This window comes from Schistocerca cancellata, chromosome 1 (genome assembly GCF_023864275.1).
Source record: "Schistocerca cancellata isolate TAMUIC-IGC-003103 chromosome 1, iqSchCanc2.1, whole genome shotgun sequence".
NCBI classification, from domain to species: Eukaryota; Metazoa; Arthropoda; class Insecta; order Orthoptera; family Acrididae; genus Schistocerca; species Schistocerca cancellata.
The window spans coordinates 417,868,944-417,890,264 of record NC_064626.1 but is presented as its reverse complement, the minus strand read 5'-3'; the positions used below and the strand labels follow the sequence as shown (position 1 = coordinate 417,890,264).

Sequence of the window (21,321 nt, the reverse complement as noted above, 5' to 3'; positions counted from 1 at the left end):
ATGCAGGGTTTCTTGAACAATTAGTAGAACACTGCAATGAAGGCTGGAAGACCTTACTCGTACAGTTTATCCAACATAGCCCTCTATATGAAACTTTATGTATGCTAATACTTACCATATTTAACTGACCATCAGTCCAATCTTCACTCTCTACATTACTACTCAGGCTTGCAATTTTGTCTCTCAACTTCCTAGCTTCTTTACCAGACGCTACAATGCGCAACCTCATTTGTGCTCTCTCGAGTGGAATTGTCGCTTTGAGCTGTGGTATTACATCAAGTGCCTGTAATGTGTGAATTTTTATATTAGAATACTATGGCTCAATGTGTCCTGAAATCTTTGTAATTGAAAATCCCTAACATTTTGGTTTATGTATTAATAATTAATGCACTAAATGTCACTATAAAACATATATTTCCTAGAACTAAAGCTACAGAAATCAATAGGAATACCCCTATCATCATATCTCAGCAGTTTAACCACCAATTCTGGAAAGCTATTATGCACAGATCCAAGCTTGATCAATGTATGTTCTTTCATCTGATTTACATTAATTCACCATTTTAATAGTATTTCCAGTGCTACCTGTCTTTATATCCAACAGGAGATGAATGTTGTACAGCGACTACACATAAGAAAAATTACACATTATTTCCTAAGCCACAAAGTATCTATTGATATTTGTCATTACACTACAGCTAACCTTTCTGTTACATCATATATCTGGCAAATGTCAAACATGCAGCTGCTTCAACTGTGTAAAGCATCACCATGATTTTTATAAAAATACCAAGAAAATAAATGATACGCATGTATGAGACCTGATTTTAAACAAATTTATTTATTCATGATAAAAATGAAGATAACACAGTTACTTTCATTTCTGTAAGTTTTATCAGCCATATTAGGCGTGTGTTTGTGTGTCTGAGAGAGAGAGACAAAAAGTCAGTAGAACTACGGCAGACATAAAATGTGCCAGTTCTTGTGTGTTATGCCCAATGTGATGGCTAAAGCAAAGTCACATTTCTTGCCATTTTGTTTATATACAAGCACAACTCACCATTATAACGGCTTTAAATTTACACAAAGGAAATACCAGGGTCCCCTCATGCTCCATCGAAACCCTTATTTTACGTTTTCATGCGTTCCAGACAATGCAAAACCAAGGAAAATGCAGAATTGAGGAAAACCATGTATAACTGGCCTAAATGATTACATTTTTTAAACATCTTTCCTTTCTTCTCACCCAGAAAAAATCAAAAATTGTTGAACAAGGTGAATTAAATCAAAAGGCATCAGAATCCAACATGTGAGGATGTGTGTGTTCCTACTGTAGCCAATGGCAGTGCTGCATACTCTGGTGATGCGAGCACAGCGACCTGCAGTGTATCCAGCAGGCGAGCTCAGTTAATCCCTTTTATATGGTTGACTTTCTTGTATCAACTGACTACTCGAGGCAAATGCATCTACTGCAAGGCCTCTGGCATTTTATGCCCTTACTGAGTCTTGGCTGTTTTGAGTAGTCATTTTAATATACATGCCAGCAGTGGAGTTTGGCATCTGAATGGTGAACGTAAGGTTATGAGGATTATCCTTCTCATAGAAAAATCAAAATATAGTAATGAAATGTAGGAAAAAGCAATGACAATAGGGTTTATTAATGACCAAAGCAAAATTCAGAGTGGAAGTTCTTGTCAAAGGTCATGTGGTAAATTGTTCACTCTTGAGAGCTGAAATAGAAAATACAAATTTATTTTATTGAGAAAATATGTGCTTGGAAAAACATAAGACTGTGTGTAGAATGCAGTACATAGCTCTTGTTCCTTTATCCTTTGTCTCGTCATTTTTTTGCTACGTGCCGAATAACAATGAAAATTATTTTTATTGTCTAGTAATATACTAGACTCTCGCTAATCTGGCCCTCAGTAGTCTGGCCTCTCAGTAACCTGGAGCATATCCAAAAAAGCATGTGCACAATGAATTATCATGTGAAACAATGCTTTATCTGCTGTATTTGAAACTGTAGCTTTGTTTACAGTTCGGAATCGTATCTTTTAAAAGGAAACACATTACCTAGACCTCAAGCAGAAACTTGAAATTTTTGATAAGTAGTTAATTTAACTTATTACATCAAAAAGAAAGATGATGTTATTCAACAGTACTCAAGACAAGCGGATAGTGAGTTGAGAAAATGGAAGGTTATGCGAAAGAGTGAGAATGAGGAACTGTATGTATCTGTTTATAGATGGTTCATACAACAACACAGTAAAGGAATTCCAGTCAGTGGCCCAATTATAAAGGAAAAACCAGCTGCATTTAACAAACAACTTGGTGGTAGTGTTTGCAGCAAGATTGGCTATCAAACTGGGGAAAAAAAAAAAAGACATGGCATTTGGAAGCTGACCGTCACCGGGGAAAGTCGCTCAGCTAACGATAAGGATGCTGCTGAGTCTGTAAGCAAGATATGGAAGATAATAGAGGAAGAAGATTTAATTGCTGATGCCTTGCGTAATGCTGATGAAACAGGAAAATTTTACAAGATGCTTCCTTCGCAAACAATACCTGCCAAGAACGAGAAGGAAGCTTGTGGTTACAAGCAACAGAAACAGTGTGTAACATTAATGGCATGTTATAATGCAAATGGGAGTCATAAACTACCGTCTACGGTGATGGAAAATGCCAAATCCACGTTGTTTTCAACACACTGACATAAATACTCATACCCGTGCAGTACTGCGCTCAGAAGAAAGTGTAGATGGACTGACACCAGTGAGAAAAGAGCGAAAGAAGAAAAAGCATCCAATGAAATGAAATGAAATGTCGTGCGGCTAAGGCCTCCCATTGGGTAGACCGTTCGCCTGGTGCAGGTCTTTCGATTTGACGCCACTTCGGCGACTTGCGCGTCGATGGGGATGAAATGATGATGATTAGGACAACACAACACCCAGTCCCTGAGTGGAGAAAATCTCCGACCCAGCCGGGAATCGAACCCTGAAAGCTATCCTTATAATAACAATGCTCCCAGTCATCCTTCTGATATTTCACTGAAGTCTGATGGTATACAAGCACTCCCACCCAATGTGACAGCCCTCATTCGGCCCATGGACCAGGGAATTTTGGAATCAATTAAACGTTATCAACATTCACTTGTCATCTCCTTGCTGAACAAAAGTGAAAATGATTATCGAGACTATGCTGAAGGCATGGAAAGCAATTAACATACATGATGATGTTTTCCAAGCAGCCGAAGCATGGGATAAAGTGGAGAGCGGTTCTACAACCTTCCAGGAGGAGGAGAAATGGATGATGAAGATGTTACTAAGTGGCTGAATGAGGAAACTGTGATACGGACCAAACTTTGACAGATGAAGAAATAATCAAAGGCGTGCAAGAAAGTAATGATGAAGGTGATGAAGAAGAGGACACAGGATGAGAGAGCTTGGAGAGTTCTCACACTGCTGGTGCTAAAGCTGCCGAGGTCTTCCTGGAGTCCATTATGTAACAACCAGATACATGTAGTACCGATGTAATGCTTGTAAAGCAGTTGTGTGATAAAGCATGCCACCGTTGTGTATCATCATTGTGTCAGTTAAAAATTAGGGACATGTTTCATAGTGAGTGCAAGAAAACATGACGGCTGGGTCCCTTCTTCACATATTGGCCCAGTCCAGAACACATCATGTCAACTTTCCTGTATCTCCATTGCTGCCGCAACCTAACAGTAATTGTATATGTGTGTGTGGTGAAGCTAAATGTTGTAAGTTGTGTTGGCAGTGCCGATTGTGGGTTACATCAGCATTCCCTCTCTCGTGTCTCCCCAATGGCCTAAAATATTCCTCCACCACCCACGGTCCGAGCCGTCTGTCTTTTCTGCCATTTATAACCCATTAATTCACATCAATTGTCAATAGGAAGAAAACGGAACTAAGTCATAAATGCAGAGTCAAAGTAAATCTTACTAGGAATAAATGTAAAATTAAGGAATTTTTAGCACTGATCTTATGCGTTTTTCATACGGGATACGAATTTATAGTGTGGAATTGCAAAAAACAAAAAATCAGATAACTTCAAATCAAAGTTCCACTATATATCTCTTCATTGCAACTTGCCGTAGAAAAATAATCTGCAGTACACTAATGCTTCACAAAATTTCCAACTGGGACTATCAACTGAAGACTAAAATTAGCTACTGACAAATGCGGTATTACACTGTCATCATATTTTTCAACAACTTGTTATTATGCACTGCAGTTGCTTTTACCACAATTGCATCGTGTGTATATTTGGAAGAAAAGCAGCAGAAAAAAAGGAAACATACTTGGATGAAGCCACAGGTATTTCGTCGGGACAATAAAAGCATTCAGCAAAATTTGTTGAGAGAGCTGCAACTGGAGGACGTCAAGTTTTTATGTTACTTATTAGTGGATGAGATCATATTTCAGTATTTGCTCAGTAAAGTGGTTTCGAAATGCTATATGTGCAGACGACAAGCAAACTGTCACACTGCGATTTCTTGATACAGGAGAGAGCTACTCTAATTTGCAACACAGTACTTAAATATCACATTGGACATTAACCAAAATAATTCCACAGAAATGTGTGAAGCACTTCATAAAGCAAGGGGGAATATGTGAAGGTAAATAAATGTTTAGTACACTATATGGGCAATAAGAACTACTTTTATTTTTGAATACTATAATGGAATTAGCGTTCCAACTACTACAAAATTAATAAGAAGTACAAAACAGATGAAGTACTTTCTAACTTGTAGCATCCAAAGTTCAAAAATAAACAAAGTAGAATGGACAGCTAAGAAAGACTCTTTTATTTTAGACTGTGACCACATCCTCTATTTCGGCTGCTGAAAAGCTGCCTGGATGTTACCAGATGTAAAGGTGGAGGGCTGTTGCTGTGATTGTGGTTATGAAGTCACCTGCAGCATATTTCACCTTCACTCACACACACACACACACACACACACACACACACAGGGTGGTCCTCTGATCATGACCGGGCCAAATATTTCAAGAAATAAGCGTCAAACAAAAAACTACAAAGAATGAAACGTGTCTAGCTTGAAGGGGGAAACCAGATGGCGCTACGGGTGGCCCACTAGATGGCGCTGCCATAGGTCAAACGGATATCAACTGCGTTATTTTAAATAGGAACCTCCATTATTTTTTATTACATATTCGTGTAATACGTAAAGAAATATGAATGTTTTAGTTAGACCACTTTTTTCGCTTTGTGATAGATGGCGCTGTAATAGTCACAGACATATGGCTCACTATTTTAGACGAACAGTTGGTAACAGGTAGGTTTTTTTAAATTAAAATACAGAATGTAGGTATGTTTGAACATTTTAGTTCGGTTATTCCAATGTGATACATGTACCTTTGTGAACACACAATTTCTGGAACGCATGCTGTTACAGCGTGATTACCTGTAAATACCACATTAATTCAATAAAAGCAAAAATTATGTCCAACAACCTCAATGCATTTGGCAATATGTGTAACGACATTCCTCTCAACAGCGAGTAGTTCGCCTTCCGTAATGTTCGCACATGCATTGACAATGCGCTGACGCATCTTGTCAGGCGTTGTCGGTGGATCTCAATAGAAAATATCCTTCAATTTTCGCCACAGAAATAAATCCGTGGACGTCAGATCTGGTGAACGTGCAGGCCATGGTATAGTGCTTCGACGACCAATCCACCTGTCATGAAATATGCTATTCAATACTGATTCAACCGCACGCAAGCTTTGTGCCGGACATCCATCTTGTTGGAAGTGCATAGCCATTCTGTCATGCAGTGAAACATCTTGTAGTATCATTGGTAGAACATTACATAGGAAATCAGCATACATTGCACCATTTAGATTGCAATTGATAAAATAGGGGACAATTATCCTTCCTCCCATAATGCCGCACCATACATTAACCTGCCAAGGTCGCTGATGTTCCACCTGTCGCAGCCATCATGGATTTCCCTTTGTCCAATAGTGCATATTATGCCGGTTTACGTTACCGCTGTTGGTGAATGACACTTCGTCACTAAATAGAACGCATGCAAAAAATCTGTCATTGTCTCGTAATTTCTCTTTTGCCCAGTGGCAGAACTGTACACGACATTCAAAGTCATCGCCATGCAATTCCTGGTACATAGAAATATGGTACAGGTGCAATCGATGTTGATGTAGCATTCTCAACACCGACGTTTTTGAAATTCCCGATTCTCACGCAATTTGTCTGCTACTGATGTGCGGATTAGCCGCGACAACAGCTAAAACACCTACTAGGGGCATCATCATTTGTTGCAGATCGTTGTTGACGTTTCACATGTGGCTGAACACTTCCTGTTTCCTTAAATAACGTAACTATCCGACGAACGGTCCAGACGCTTGGATGATGATGTCCAGGATACTGAGCAGCATACATAGCACACGCCCATCGGGCATTTTGATCACAATAGCCATACATCAACACGATATCGATCTTTTCCGCAATTGTTAAACAGTCCATTTTAACACGTGTAATGTATCATGAAGCAAATACCGTCCGCATGTGTAATGTATCATGAAGCAAATACCGTTCGCACTGGCGGAATGTTACGTGATACCACGTACTTATATGTTTGTGACTATTACAGCGCCATCTATCACAAAGCAAAAAAATTGGTCCAACTTAAAACATTCATATTTGTTTACGTACTACATGAATATGTAATAAAAAATGAGGGTTCCTATTTTAAAAAACGCAGTTGATATTTGTTTGACCTATAGCAGTGCCATCTAGCGGGACAACCGTAGCACCATCTGGTTTCCCCCTTCAAGCTAGATGAGTTTCGTTCTTTGTAGTTTTTTCGTGAGATATTTGGCACGGTCACTATCAATGGACCACCCTGTATATGAAGGAACATGCCAACTTTTAAATGATGTTTACAAACACACTACAGAGACCGCAGATTGCTGTAGCGATGCCAGCGCTCCAAGAAGTTACGTTTCACACTGCAGTGAACAGAAGACAAATGACTTTTATGATTACACCTACAGTGAGGCTCTATATTTGCTTATATTTATTTGAAGACAAGTGAGATTTGACTAAGTTCCCTATTACACCATCAAATTTCTTTGACATGAATATTTGACATATCAACTTTGACAAAGGAATATGTTGGTATATTACCGATCTAACAACTCCTCTTTCATATCCATCTTTGAAAGTAATATCTATGACAGTTTGGCGCTGTTTACTCATGAACTTAATAATCATTATGAAATTCCACTTTGTAACACACCACCTCCGTGTGCTACGAAAATTTTTCCTTGGAATTTTGCTTTTGGATGTACTTTTTTTATGAACCAAAGTTTATAAATAAGTGTATAATATTTCCTCATTGTAAAGTAAAATAATTGTTAGTTGTAAGCTTCTGTAAGTAGAAACTCTGACTTTGCCAGGGCAATACGATATTGTCAGAGAGTATATTGAATTAGCAGTTGCATTGTCACTGGGCATGCCAGTAGTTCAGTGAAGTGCAGGGGAAAATGTAGGAGAGTGTTGAGAGGGACCCTCGAGTGGGATCATGCAGTGGATTTTTGTTGAGAAATGTGCCTAACACAGTGGTGTTGAAGTATGAAATGGCTCAGCAAATAATTAGAAGTATGTAGCACTAAATGGGCACAGTGTAATTACTGCAGGAGGATCCAGAGCAACATGAAGAGTACCGTGGGTCCAATTTCATTTGTTATGGAGCTACAAGAAGAGCCTGTGTCACACATTGTCAATGAATAATGCCTTACATTGCACTGACGACATCTCAACCTGAAGTAAGATCCAAGTAATTACTTCGACAGTCTTGTACACAGCTCACCAGCAACATAGTTCATTTTGTTTCCAATAACACCGAGTTAAATGAAAGTGTTAACCTTCAGTTTTACCTAAGACAAAATACCTAAGTAGAATCCATCCTATCCACTACTGATGATCTGAAAGATTCCTGATGATTGAGAAACTACTGTCGCGTTTTATGAGAGAAATATGGTAATTAAAATTTCAATATTTGCAAGACTACAATTCACAGAGGTGCTCAAATCTAGTAAGCAATAATTTGAAAGACAGTACTTAACAGAGCAAGATTTAGTAAAAGATTTTTTTTGGGTATTTTTCATGGATAAGTAAGTTTTCAATTTCATGCAACTGCAGTCAGAAATCGTTGTTAACATCTTGGGAAATAATAGTAATAACTGCCCAAAGTGGTTAGCAGTAGTTGCTAATGAACAGCAATCAGTCAATAAAATCACACACAATCTTTACCATTCTTTTAAAATTAAAATTTTTCCTTCACGAATACACGCAACTGTAACTCACAGGAAAGTGATTATTGAAAGTCGCTGTATGGTTAGAATAATTTTTAAGCTAACTGATAGCATTCACTAATGAATAAACATCAACTTTTTGACTAAAATTAAAGACAGTAAGCATTACAGTGCATGAATCACAAGACATTGCATTTACACAACTGTTTACTACTGATGAGATTTTTTTGTTGCTTGATTATTATTATTACTAACTAATTTCTACGAGTTGCTACTTAACTGAAATATATTTGTTCACTTTGACATATCCATTTCAACTTATGCCCGAGCAATACTCACCAATTTTGTGCTGTTTCTGCCTTGAAACAAAACCAAGTATTCTTACGTACATTTCTCAATATTAACAGACATTTTGCTCTCTTAGTCACCTTGCGACCATTAAGCATTTTGCTCTCTTAGTCAGCTTGCGAACATTAATTTCCATTGATTCATTAATAAATTTAATAACATTTTCCATATGTAACTAACCACTGTAGTTCAATCCAGCCCAATTTTATATTCATTTATTTTAACTGAGTTTTCCTTTCTTGTCGTCACTGCTGCAAGTACTGAGCACTGCCGATTCAGTTATAACTGCACCTACATTTCATAGATTAACAGAAAATGTTTGGTACACGGTTCATATATGCCCTAATTAACTGGAAGTGAAGAGTGTGGTTGTAACTTCCAAGATCCTTAGTACCTCATCCTATCATCAGTGTGTAAATCTTAAATAACGCCTTTGTTGAAATACACTCCTGGAAATGGAAAAAAGAACACATTGACACCGGTGTGTCAGACCCACCATACTTGCTCCGGACACTGCGAGAGGGCTGTACAAGCAATGTTCACACACACGGCACAGCGGACACACCAGGAACCGCGGTGTTGGCTGTCGAATGGCGCTAGCTGCGTAGCATTTGAGCATCGCCGCCGTCAGTGTCAGCCAGTTTGCCGTGGCATACAGAGCTCCATCGCAGTCTTTAACACTGGTAGCATGCCGCGACAGCGTGGACGTGAACCGTATGTGCAGTTGACGGACTTTGAGCGAGGGCGTATAGTGGGCATGCGGGAGGCCGGGTGGACGTACCGCCGAATTGCTCAACACGTGGGGCGTGAGGTCTCCACAGTACATCGATGTTGTCGCCAGTGGTCGGCGGAAGGTGCACGTGCCCGTCGACCTGGGACCGGACCGCAGCGACGCACGGATGCACGCCAAGACAGTAGGATCCTACGCACTGCCGTAGGGGACCGCACCGCCACTTCCCAGCAAATTAGGGACACTGTTGCTCCTGGAGTATCGGCGAGGGCCATTCGCAACCGTCTCCATGAAGCTGGGCTACGGTCCCGCACACTGTTAGGCCGTCTTCCGCTCACGCCCCAACATCGTGCAGCCCGCCTCCAGTGGTGTCGCGACAGGCGTGAATGGAGGGACGAATGGAGACGTGTCGTCTTCAGCGATGAGAGTCGCTTCTGCCTTGGTGCCAATGATGGTCGTATGCCTGTTTGGCGCCGTGCAGATGAGCGCCACAATCAGGACTGCATACGGCCGAGGCACACAGGGCCAACACCCGGCATCATGGTGTGGGGAGCGATCTCCTACACTGGCCGTACACCACTGGTGATCGTCGAGGGGACACTGAATAGTGCACGGTACATCCAAACCGTCATCGAACCCATCGTTCTACCATTCCTAGACCGGCAAGGGAACTTGCTGTTCCAACAGGACAATGCACGTCCGCATGTATCCCGTGCCACCCAACGTGCTCTAGAAGGTGTAAGTCAACTACCCTGGCCAGCAAGATCTCCGGATCTGTCCCCCATTGAGCATGTTTGGGACTGGACGAAGCATCGTCTCACGCGGTCTGCTCGTCCAGCACGAACGCTGGTCCAACTGAGGCGCCAGGTGGAAATGGCATGGCAAGCCGTTCCACAGGACTACATCCAGCATCTCTACGATCGTCTCCATGGGAGAATAGCAGCCTGCATTGCTGCGAAAGGTGGATATACACTGTACTAGTGCCGACATTGTGCATGCTCTGTTGCCTGTGTCTATGTGCCTGTGGTTCTGTCAGTGTGATCATGTGATGTGTCTGACCCCAGGAATGTGTCAATAAAGTTTCCCCTTTCTGGTACAATGAATTCACGGTGTTCTTATTTCAATTTCCAGGAGTGTATCTCTAACATAGTACACATTGCTCTTGTCTTCTCTCATGAAAAACATTTATAGATGCCCTTTTATTCTTTCAAATGGTTGCATGCTATAAAGCAAAGTATATGACACACAAGGAGCAATTAACTATCTAATATTTGTGAATCTAGACAGTGAGGACTGCTATAAATGTAAATGAATATCACATATGTTAAACTAGCTTAGCATCCGCTGCTTCGCTAACATAGACTGTATGGCCAGCGGGTATTTTTTTTTTGTTTGTTTCTGTTTAATTGAATTTTTATGTTGTTCACAAACTGCAGCACCTTCCAAGCTTTTCGCGCTAATAAAGGCCCTATAAGCATGGTCTTTCCTGAATATATTTCTTCTCAAAAAGCAATTCTGGTAGCTGGAGCCGAAAGTTTTTGTTAATCATGCCTTTTTCGTTCTTGTGAAATACTTCCATAGCAACTTACACTCCCTAACAAATATTTCTTTATATCTCACCGCGAAATAAAATATCACTTTTCATAAATTTAGCTTCAAAATTTGCCAATATAACTAAATATTTTCTTAAAAATTTTCGTCCCCTATTCCACTCCCTTAGCGATTAAGTTTCCAGAAACACATTTTTTCTTTCTCTTTTTTTTTTTATTTCTAACTGAGAAAGCAATTCCAATTGTCATAGATGTAGCCTTAAAAATTCTTTAGTAGTTGTTTAGTAATTATTTAGTTGTGAAAAAACTTTCACCCAGTATTTTATCCCTTTAGCGATTGAATTTCCAAAAATGCTGGAACACAAGGTTTTTTATTTTCTGGCTGAGAAACCAAATACCAGTTTTCATAGTTCTAGCTTCAAAATTTCCTTAATAGCGATATGCCTTATTTCACCCCCTTAGGAGCAGAATTTCTGACAATCCATTCTTAAACAACGCCTTCAGTATAAGATTCACACCCTCTTCAAGTTTCTATCTTAGTGGTTTGAGCTGGGCAGCGATGAGTTAGTGAATCAGTCTGACCATATTCCACCCCATTAGGGGTTCAATTTCGAAAAACAGTGAAACATTTTTTTTTTTTAATTTCTAACTGAGAAACCAAATTTAAATTTTCAGAGATTTAACTTCAAAAATGCTTTCATAGTAAAATTGTTGTTGTTGTTGTTGTGGTCTTTAGTCCTGAGACTGGTTTGATGCAGGTCTCCATGCTATCTATCCTGTGCAAGCTTCTTCATCTCCCAGTACCTACTACAACCTACATCCTTCTGAATCTGCTTAGTGAATTCATCTCTTGGTCTCCCTCTACGATGTTTACCCTCCACGCTGCCCTCCAATACTAAATTGGTGATCCCTTGACGCCTCAGAATATGTCCTACAAACCGATCCCTTCTTCTAGTCAAGTTGTGCCACAAATTTCTCTCCAATTATATTCAACACCTCCTCATTAGTTATGTGATCTACCCATCTATCTTCAGCATTCTTCTGTGGCAACATATTTGGAAAGCTTCTATTCTCTTCTTGTCTAAACTATTTATCGTTCATAATAAAATTATGAAAAGGATAGTTGTTACCATATAGCAGATATGCTGAGTCGCAGATAGGCACAACAAAAAGACTGTCACAAAAAAAACTTTCGGCCAATGTGGCCTTTGTCAAAAACAGACCGCCCTACACACACACACACACACACACAAATGCAACTCATACATACATGACCACAGTCTCTAGCAGCTGAAGCGAGACTATAAGCAGCAGCAGCAGCAGTAGTACATGATGAGAGAGGCAAATGTGTGGGAGTAAGGAGGAGGTTGGGACTGTGCTATCATTCTATGTGGGCATGACAACCAACAAGCTGTACCTGTCCGCATGAGTGGCCACCGACAAACTGTGTCCAAGAAACAACTGAACCACCCTGTTGCTGAGCAACCCATCCCCACGACATTCTTCATTTCACTGATTGCTTCACAGCCTGTGCCATATGGTTCCTTCCCACCATCACCAGCTTTTCTGAATTGTGCAGATGGGACCTCTCCCTGCAATATATCCTATGTTCCCGTAACCCTCCTGGCCTCAACCTTCGTTAGTCATTGTCTCATCTAGCCCCTTCCCTGTTCCCATTCCAGCATTACATAGCCCTCTTGTCTACCCATGCACCCAGTCTTTTTACGTCTCTTCTTTTCCACTTACCCCCCCCCCCCCCCCCTCTTCCTGCCCTCCATCTAAGCTCCCGACTGCACCTAGCTGCCCTAACCTCTCTCCACCTCATACCTGCATATTCCCCAGCAGCTCTTCAATGTCCCCAACCCCTACCTGGCTATCCCTCCCCATCCCCAGCCTCCTCCTTACCGTCTTTTTGTTGTACCTATCTGCAATTCAACATCTCCACTATATGGTGAGTAGCAACTATACTTTTCATAGTACTGTTTCATAATAAAATATTTTCATAAAAAATCTCATCCCCTATTTTACCCCCTTAGGAATTTTCTTATTTGTAACTTAGAAGTCAAATACTAATGTTCATAGATGTTGTTTTAAAAATAGTTAAGTAGTTCTTTAATAATGATATATTTTCAAAAAAAGTTTTCACTAACTATTTCACACTCATCAGGTTAAATTTTCAAAAATGCTGGAACACATTTCTTTATTTCTGAGTAAGAAACCAAATATCAATTTTTGTAAGTCCAGCTTCAAAACTGCCTTAATAGTGACATTATATTTTTTTTTTAAAATCTCTTCATCCCCTATTTCACCCCCTTCCACATTCTGTCCCTTCTCAAATGTGTGCTTGACTATGAACTGCTCGTAAGCCTTAGGTCATGGTCCACAAAAGTCTTCTGATCCTGAGGTTTCACCCAGAACTGCACTGGACATCTTCACAGGCATTTCACCTCCACTGAGTCTTGACAACTGATCGGTCAGACATCTAAGAGTGTCATACATACCATAGAAAAATGGTTGTGGCTGGAGTTACACTTGATAAGCAGATATGATCCTTGTCAAAGATAAAACTTATATCAAAGATGTCCAGCTCAGATCTGGGCGAAATGTTAGGAACAGAAGAGTGTTGTGGACCACGACCTTATACCCAAAAGATTTGCCAGAAGCTATGTCATCCAGTCGTGACAGCCTTCTTTCTATGACCATTAACAGTACATTCCAGTACTTGCTTATATCCTTTAGCCATTTATCAATACAGCACTACCTCAAAAACTTGACAATTACTATGGAAGGAAGGGGAAGTGGGTGATGATTTGCAAAACTTATCCTATTAGCTCCTGTCACCCAAGCACCTGCACAATATCAAGAAAGTGGGACAATCCAAAAGTAAAATGAAGTGTGTACCTGCAATAAGCAGTAAACGGTCCAATCAAGATTTTTCCTCTGTGAACCTATTTTGTCCGACTTTCTGTAGTAACCAACCAGTTACTAGACCAATCGCTCCAGCAGACTTAAGTTGTGTCACTACTGCAAGCATGGTGTATGCCGACAATCAAACAGTGCATTTCTGATTAGGTGAGGCTGCTGCCAGAGGCAACCTAGTCATCTACTGCCATCACTCGATCCACCACGCATACGTAGCACTACACAAGTGATACCTTATTGTATAGTATCTTTGTAAAGGCATGCACAGGTCTCTGGGTGGCCCTCAGTTGTTAAATTTGTTCAAGAAGAGTAAATTACTTTCATTGAATACTTTTGGATGTCACTCCATGATCCAAAAAATTATCTATTTTTTTTACGATCATATGTTTTTAGAGCGGCTTACGACATTCATCCCTCACTGCATTTACTACATTGACCTTGTTGCGACAGGTGCCACATCTGAGGATTGCCTATAGTAACCTCCTTTCTCTGTTAACTGTTCCACAGGCTGCAGGCATCACTAAGTCTCACTTTTTCCATTCTTACATTATTTAATTGGTTAATGATATTTCCTGGCAGGGCGTGCACCTCATGGAGCGACATGTTGCTGCAATTACGGCTTTGCCCCATCTGTCTAATCTACAACAACTTTGGGCATTCCTCAGCGAAGTGGAGTACTATCACAAGTTTATCTGTTGCTCCAGAAAAAAGCTCCTTCTGTTCGGACTTCAGTCTGTGAGTGTGCTTTTGTGCAGCTTAAGGTTAGTCTTTGCCCCACTCCTTGTCTTGCAACATTTCAACCCAGCAGGTATCTGGTCATGGACACACACACATCTCACTACGGGGTGGGAGCAGTCCCCATTCAGGTGACTCTCCGAGTTTGTTGCCTTTGCATTGAAACACTTAATTTGGTTCAGCAGCAAAATTATTTTCAAGTGGAAAAAAAGTATCATTATTGTCTGTGTCTTTTGAAACATTCATGTGTTCTTGTATGGTGCAAAATCTTATTTAATTACTGACCTTAAGTGTGCGGTTTCCCTATTTAGCCCTTCAGTGTCCTTATCGGAAAAAGGCACACATTGTTTTCAGCATTGAGCTCTGTCTTTGTCCCGGTACTTTATGAGATCCATTTCCGTCCCACATTGTAACATACAAATGCAGATGTTCTGTTCTGGCTCCCCATGGGCCCTGACCCCTCATTTGTCCAAGAGGAACTACTTTGTTTTCAACTGGATACAGAGGCACGGAACACAGTGGATGGCTTCCCCATCACCAGTTCCCACATTGCTGTGGCAGTGGATTTAGTGCTCTGATACATCGTATGCATAACACAACATGGGTGGCTTGACCGTGCACCAGGCCAGGCAACGGACCTGCTTTGGAAATTGGAAATTTGTGGTAAGGACTATGGGACCAAACTGCTGAGGTCATTGGTCCCTAGGCTTACAGACTAATTAAACTAATTTACGCTAAGGACAACACACACCCCCATGCCCGAGGGAGGACTCGAACTTCCGACAGGGGGAAGACGCCTCAGGCTGCACAGCTACCCCACACATCTGCTTTGGAATTTTTTATGCGTTGCACTGTCAGCTCTCCCTCTTGGATGGCATCATTCTCCCGCTGATGGAAGGATTTACCACCCTATTGTTGTGGTTCCAATGGCTCTGTGGTGTGAGTTGTTCTTCGCTTATTTCATCAGGGACACTGGGGGATCTCTTGTGTAAAACTGTTGGTGCACCACCATGTGTTTTGGCTGGGCATCAATCAGGAGGAGGAACACCATGTAGCAGCCAGCCACATGTGCCTGTGTCATCAAGCAGCCCCTATACTGCCTCAGGAAAGAATCCACATTGATTTCACAGGTCATTTTTAGACACTTTCTAGTTATTGGCAGTTTATGCTTTTTCTTGTTGTCCATCTGTGAAAGCAAACAAGACTGTCAAAGATATTTTTCATAGAGAGCTTGTCTTGCACTCGGGTTTCAGACAATGGTCCTCAGTTCGTGGTGTGATCGTTCAAGGACTTTAGTACATACAACAGCATCGCCATGTCAGGGTGCCTCCCATCAACCTGCAGTCGAACGGTAAGGTGGAATGCCTTGCTCGAACTTTTACGATGCAGATGAACAAGTACACTGAAAATTTCTCAGCCGATGACGCTCTCATATTTTTTAAGTTCTTACAGAATGTGCCAATGGGGGTCAAAAGTCTCACCGAGTCCCTACTCTCCAATCCCATCATCACTGCCTGGGCCGGTACCCCTTGCAGTGGATTCCAATATCTATACAACCCCCCCCCCCCCCCCCCCCCCCCCCCCACCACCCCTACCCTGATTGCCGGTCCTGTCCACTGGTTGCCATAGAGTCCATGTGTGGCAAGGGTTGTCCACTCACTTTTGGTCATACGCACTGGTCCAGGCAGATTAGGAACTTCTTGGGCGGCCCTCAACACCACTGTGGGTGTCTCTTCAGTTGTCTCTTCAATCACAGTGTCATGGACAGTGAGTCCATGTCTGGTCTTTCCTCCTCCTTCTCCCCCTCCCCCCTCCTACACACACACACACACACACACACACACACACACACACACACACACACCAAAGGAAGGAGAATTGTAGTAACTTAGGTTAACAGTTACTAACAGACAATATAGTCTGGAACCACATAGACTATAATTAGTTTTGGAACTTCAGTTACAAGAGCATCCACTTATCCTGGAGCAGATGTTCTATCTGACCACACACTACTAGTAGCTTCTCTAAAAACAAAACTTGTAAAACACAAAAAAGAAACAACTCAACAAAGGAAGATAGATTATGAAAAACTCAAACTGCCTGAACTAAGAAGTGAAGTCAGCAAGGACATCAACAATAAAATAGTGACAATGAAACCTCTGACTGGCCAAGAAAACAGTACCAGAGTATGGGAAGAGATGAAAAACATTATGCTAACCACTGCTTGAAAGAAATAGGATATAAAACAAGAGATTGAAAACAGAAATGGATGGCTGATGAAATTCTCTCATTGCTGGATGAACAGCAAAGTATAAAGCCCAGTTAGATCAAACTAAGTACAATAATATCCAGAAACTCATAAGATCAGAGATTAGAGCAGCAAAAAAATGAATGGCTACAAAATGAATGTGAAGAAATTGAAATTTTGCAAGCTTCACTTGACGATTTTAGCTTACATAAAAAGTTAAAAGAAACTGCTGAGATTTATAGAAGACAAAACATCTCCTCATTAACCAACAAAAATAATAAAATAGTTTTAGATAACATTGAGAAAAAAGAGATATGAGAAGACTACATTAAGAACCTCTTTTCAGATGATAGACCAAATGTTGAGACTTCTAGGAACAAAAATTTAACAGGACCTCCAATAACGAAAGAAGAAATCGAGAAAGCCATCAAAAACCCATAAAGCCACAGGATCTGATGAAATTCCAATACAACTTATTAAACTCCTTGATGAAGAAGGTATCAAAGTCTTACATAAACTGTCTGACATAATTAACGACACTGGTCATTACCCTGCCAAATGGCTATTATCAACTTTCATTCCCTTACCAAAGAAGAGGAATGCGAGAAGATGTGAAGATCACAGAGTCATTAGTCTTATGAGCCATATGTACAGCAGTCCGACAAGGATGCGTACTGTCACCCCTGTTATTTAACTTATACTCTGAGAGTATTTTTCAGGAGGCACTTGATGATGTCGAAAAAGGTTAACGTAGCGTGTATCAACAACATTCACTATGCTAATGACACAGTACAGATAGCTGATAATTTATATGACCTTCAACAACACGTCAACATAGTAAAAGATTACAGCAGTACTCTAGGTATGAATATTAACATCAAAAAGACTAATTTTATGATTGACACAAGTGAGTCCGACTCATTTAAAGATGCAAATCTATGATTTCAAGGGTCTGTGATAGAGTGTCAACAAGTTTAAATACTTCAGACCCTAGCTTTGTGAAGACTGGCAAACAGACTTGAAAATAAAATATTGCATAGAGAACGTCCGAAACACATACATAAAATTTAAGAATATTCTTACAAACACAGACCTAGACCTAAATCTTAAGAGTCTGATTTGTAAAATGCTACATCTGGGCCGTGCTTCTATATGGGCCTGAAGGATGGACACAAAATATGACAACAACGAAGAAGTTAAAGGCCTTTCAAATGTGGATTTATTGCAGAATGCTTAAAATACCGTGGACTGCAAGAGTAATCAACACCGAAGTACTGGAATGAATGAACAAGCAGCGAGAAATGTTGACAGTGCTTAAAAGAAGAAGAGCTGCACACTTAGGATGTACACTATGGAACACCAAATATATGCTTCTGCAGTTAATAATAGAAGAGAAGACTGAAGGAAAAAGAAGACAAGGACGAAGAAGAACGTCCCGGTTGGACAATATAAAGCAGTGGACAGGACTACGAAGTGTAGACTAGCTATTACATATTGCAGTTCACAAAAGAAAAATCCAACATGTGGTAGCCAACATCCATTAAGGCATAAGCAGCAGAAGAAGAAGAAGAAGAAGAAGAAGAAGAACAGTTACTACATCTAAAGCCCACAGAAGACCTAAGTAGGGCCACTACAGCAGGTATAGTGCATGCTGCCAATCAAACTGCATGCCCAACACTACCCAAGCCACCAGGGACTGCCTGGACACCAACTGCCATCACCAGGTCCTCCGTGCGCGTGCAGCAATATACCAGCAACACCAGATGTGGATAGTATCTTTATATGGGCATGCAGGCTCTCTGGGCCCTTAGTTGTTAAAAATGTTCAAGAGATGTAAACTACTTCCATTGTGAAGCTGCCTGGCAGATTAAAACTGTGCGCCGGGCCGAGACTCGAACTCAGGACCTTTGCTTTTCACCAGCAAATGCTCTACCATCTGAGCTACCCAAGCACGACTCACGACCTGTCCTCACAGCTTCAATTCTGACAGTACCTCATCCCCTACCTTCCAAACTTCACAAAAGCTCTTCTGCAAACCCTGCACTTGCCCGCGAAAGGCAAAGATCCCGAGTTTGAGTCTCAGTCTGGCACACAGTTTTAATCAGCCAGGAAGTTCATATCAGCGCACACTTCACTGCAGATTGAAAATCTCATTCTGGATACTTCCATTGTATTCTTGTGGATGTCACTCTATGACCCAATAAACTGTATCTCTTTTATGACCATGTGCTTCTTTGTATTTGTAGTCGGAACACTTTCTTTTTGCCCATCAAAGTACACACATGATCCCTGTATTACGAGTAGATGGTATTTTTACCCGATGTCTGTAGCCGTTTCAGGCAGAGAAGAACTTTAGCTTTTGATGTAATAGTAGTAACAATAATAACAATAATAATAATAATAATAATAATAATAGTGCCACTAATCACTACAGATTTCTTTTTTCAGGTTTCAAATTTCTATTACACTTCATATTTTCCAGATGAGCTGTCTTATTAATCTACTCAGACATAATTTTTTTCACTCACTCCTTAAACTAATACAGTTCATCAAATGGCCATTCAAATCTCTAGAAAAAAAAAGTCGTAATCATACCTGCTGTTTGGCATTTCTGTTAGGTTTCACAGAGAAGTGGACATCTTTCATAGCCTTTTCTATCATTGAGACCGGATATGGTCTCTTAGTTTCAGGATTTACACATTTATCTGAAATTAGATTAAACTGTTCTCAAAGCCAGGTCTAACATCAAGCTTTACTTTAACAAGTACAGAAGAAAGATTATATATAACACACATCACACAAAAAAAAATGTCTTGTTGCATAGACATACCTGGAAACTATGCAACTGTTCAGAGTATATCAACAGTGGAAAATTAGGGACAGAATACAAACAATGAAATATGTAAAGACAACCAATCATCATACACACTGTATTACTCAGCAAGGTTAACTGCTACCTGGTCATAGTAGAAACTTCCATGCAAGCAAACAAAGAAACTGAGAATAACTGGCCTATTAGATGAACAATGGATTCATACACATTACACTATTGATAAATGCTGCACAGTGTTAGCGCATGAAAGTATTGTCAAACAACAATGGCAGACAACTTTTCGCTGTCATAAACGCAGAGTTTCATTTTGTGCTCACTTCTCCACAATTATATTAGGAAAACTTTGGACTATCACGTATAAATGAACAGAAAAATATAAAATACACAGAAACAAGGAAAGTCGATCTTTTGGCATTAATTAACAAGCAACAAGCTACTTCTCTTGATTTCAATCACAGAATTTTACATGAAAATGGTTCACTTCCTGCTACTGTCACGCCATATAAATCAGAAATACTGCAAGCAAGAGATCTATAGTCGCAATACATCAAGCACCTTTAAAAAATAACAGCAAGTGCTACCACTACTAATAAATAAATGAGTACAAGCCTTTTGGTGTAATTCTACTTCATTGACTAGTTTGTCAATTTCGCTGCTTCTATAGTAAAGCAGTTTCCTCAGTTGATCTCAAATGGCTGGGTTGACCTCCTTCCAGACCTTTTCACCAGAGAAAAATGTGAAGAGTTCACTGAAATCCAAACCTTGGAGATCAGCCTTACTAGCCAAACACTAGATACCATGCTGTAAGATTACCTTCTACTGTTGTTATGTTAGTAAAACTAGAAAGGCTGCATATCATGCCAAAAAATGAGAGATAAATACTGGAGGTGTGATACTTTGACGAGGAAACTGAAAATACTATAAAATTAGTCCGCACAAATTGGAACGAATATCCAGCATTATCATCCATAGCTAACAGCAGACAACGAACAGAGACAGCTATGGAAAATAGCAACCTCATCTGGGAAGGTAGTGTTACTGACACTGCCACTAAACCAATCCCCTCCTTGCTTCTCAAGCATAAGCATGATGATGTTGCCACTCTGGCCAGGTAACCAGTTCGCCTTGCCTACAGGTGAGTACTTGTGTTTGTGAGAACTGAAAACTAACACATGCTGTTTAGGCATAATTAGTGCAAATTATGTGTCTATTTACATTCAAATCCCTGTTAAGAGCATGGCAAGTATCAATATTGTTAACCACAATCAAATACAAATCCAAAGGCAGGGCTTCAATGAAATACAGCATTTAGCATTAGGAGCATGTTTGTTACCAACATCACTGTATGGTTAGAACAGAATGACTTCCTGGATGGAGATTGTAGCTATCTCCACAAACACAGAGTATTCCAAAACGCTGGTGTTTATAAAAAACATAGAATTTTCCAGAATATATGGTACATACTTTATAAACATATAATATCTCAAGAACCTTTCCGAAATTATAAATACTAAATAACAAGTAATTGCTAGTGGTCGGGTTTGAACTGGTGACCTTCAGCATGCCAGGCAGCAACCCACACCACAGCTTGCGGTATTGCTACCTCTCCTAGAAAAACAGTGTCCCATTGTCACTGG

General features: G+C 40.3%; 1 protein-coding gene across 1 annotated transcript in view; it reads right to left on the bottom strand.

Annotated features, from left to right (window-relative positions):
• The window catches only part of LOC126175880 (ribosome maturation protein SBDS), a 57,993-nt gene that overhangs the window by 2,065 nt on the left and 34,607 nt on the right, over positions 1-21,321 (bottom strand). Inside the window, exons 3-4 of the mRNA XM_049922925.1 lie at positions 19,447-19,556; positions 116-283 (exon numbers count right to left, since the gene is read on the bottom strand). Of these exons, the coding sequence (XP_049778882.1) occupies positions 116-283; positions 19,447-19,556 (278 nt within the window). The remainder of the gene's footprint in view (positions 1-115; positions 284-19,446; positions 19,557-21,321) is intronic.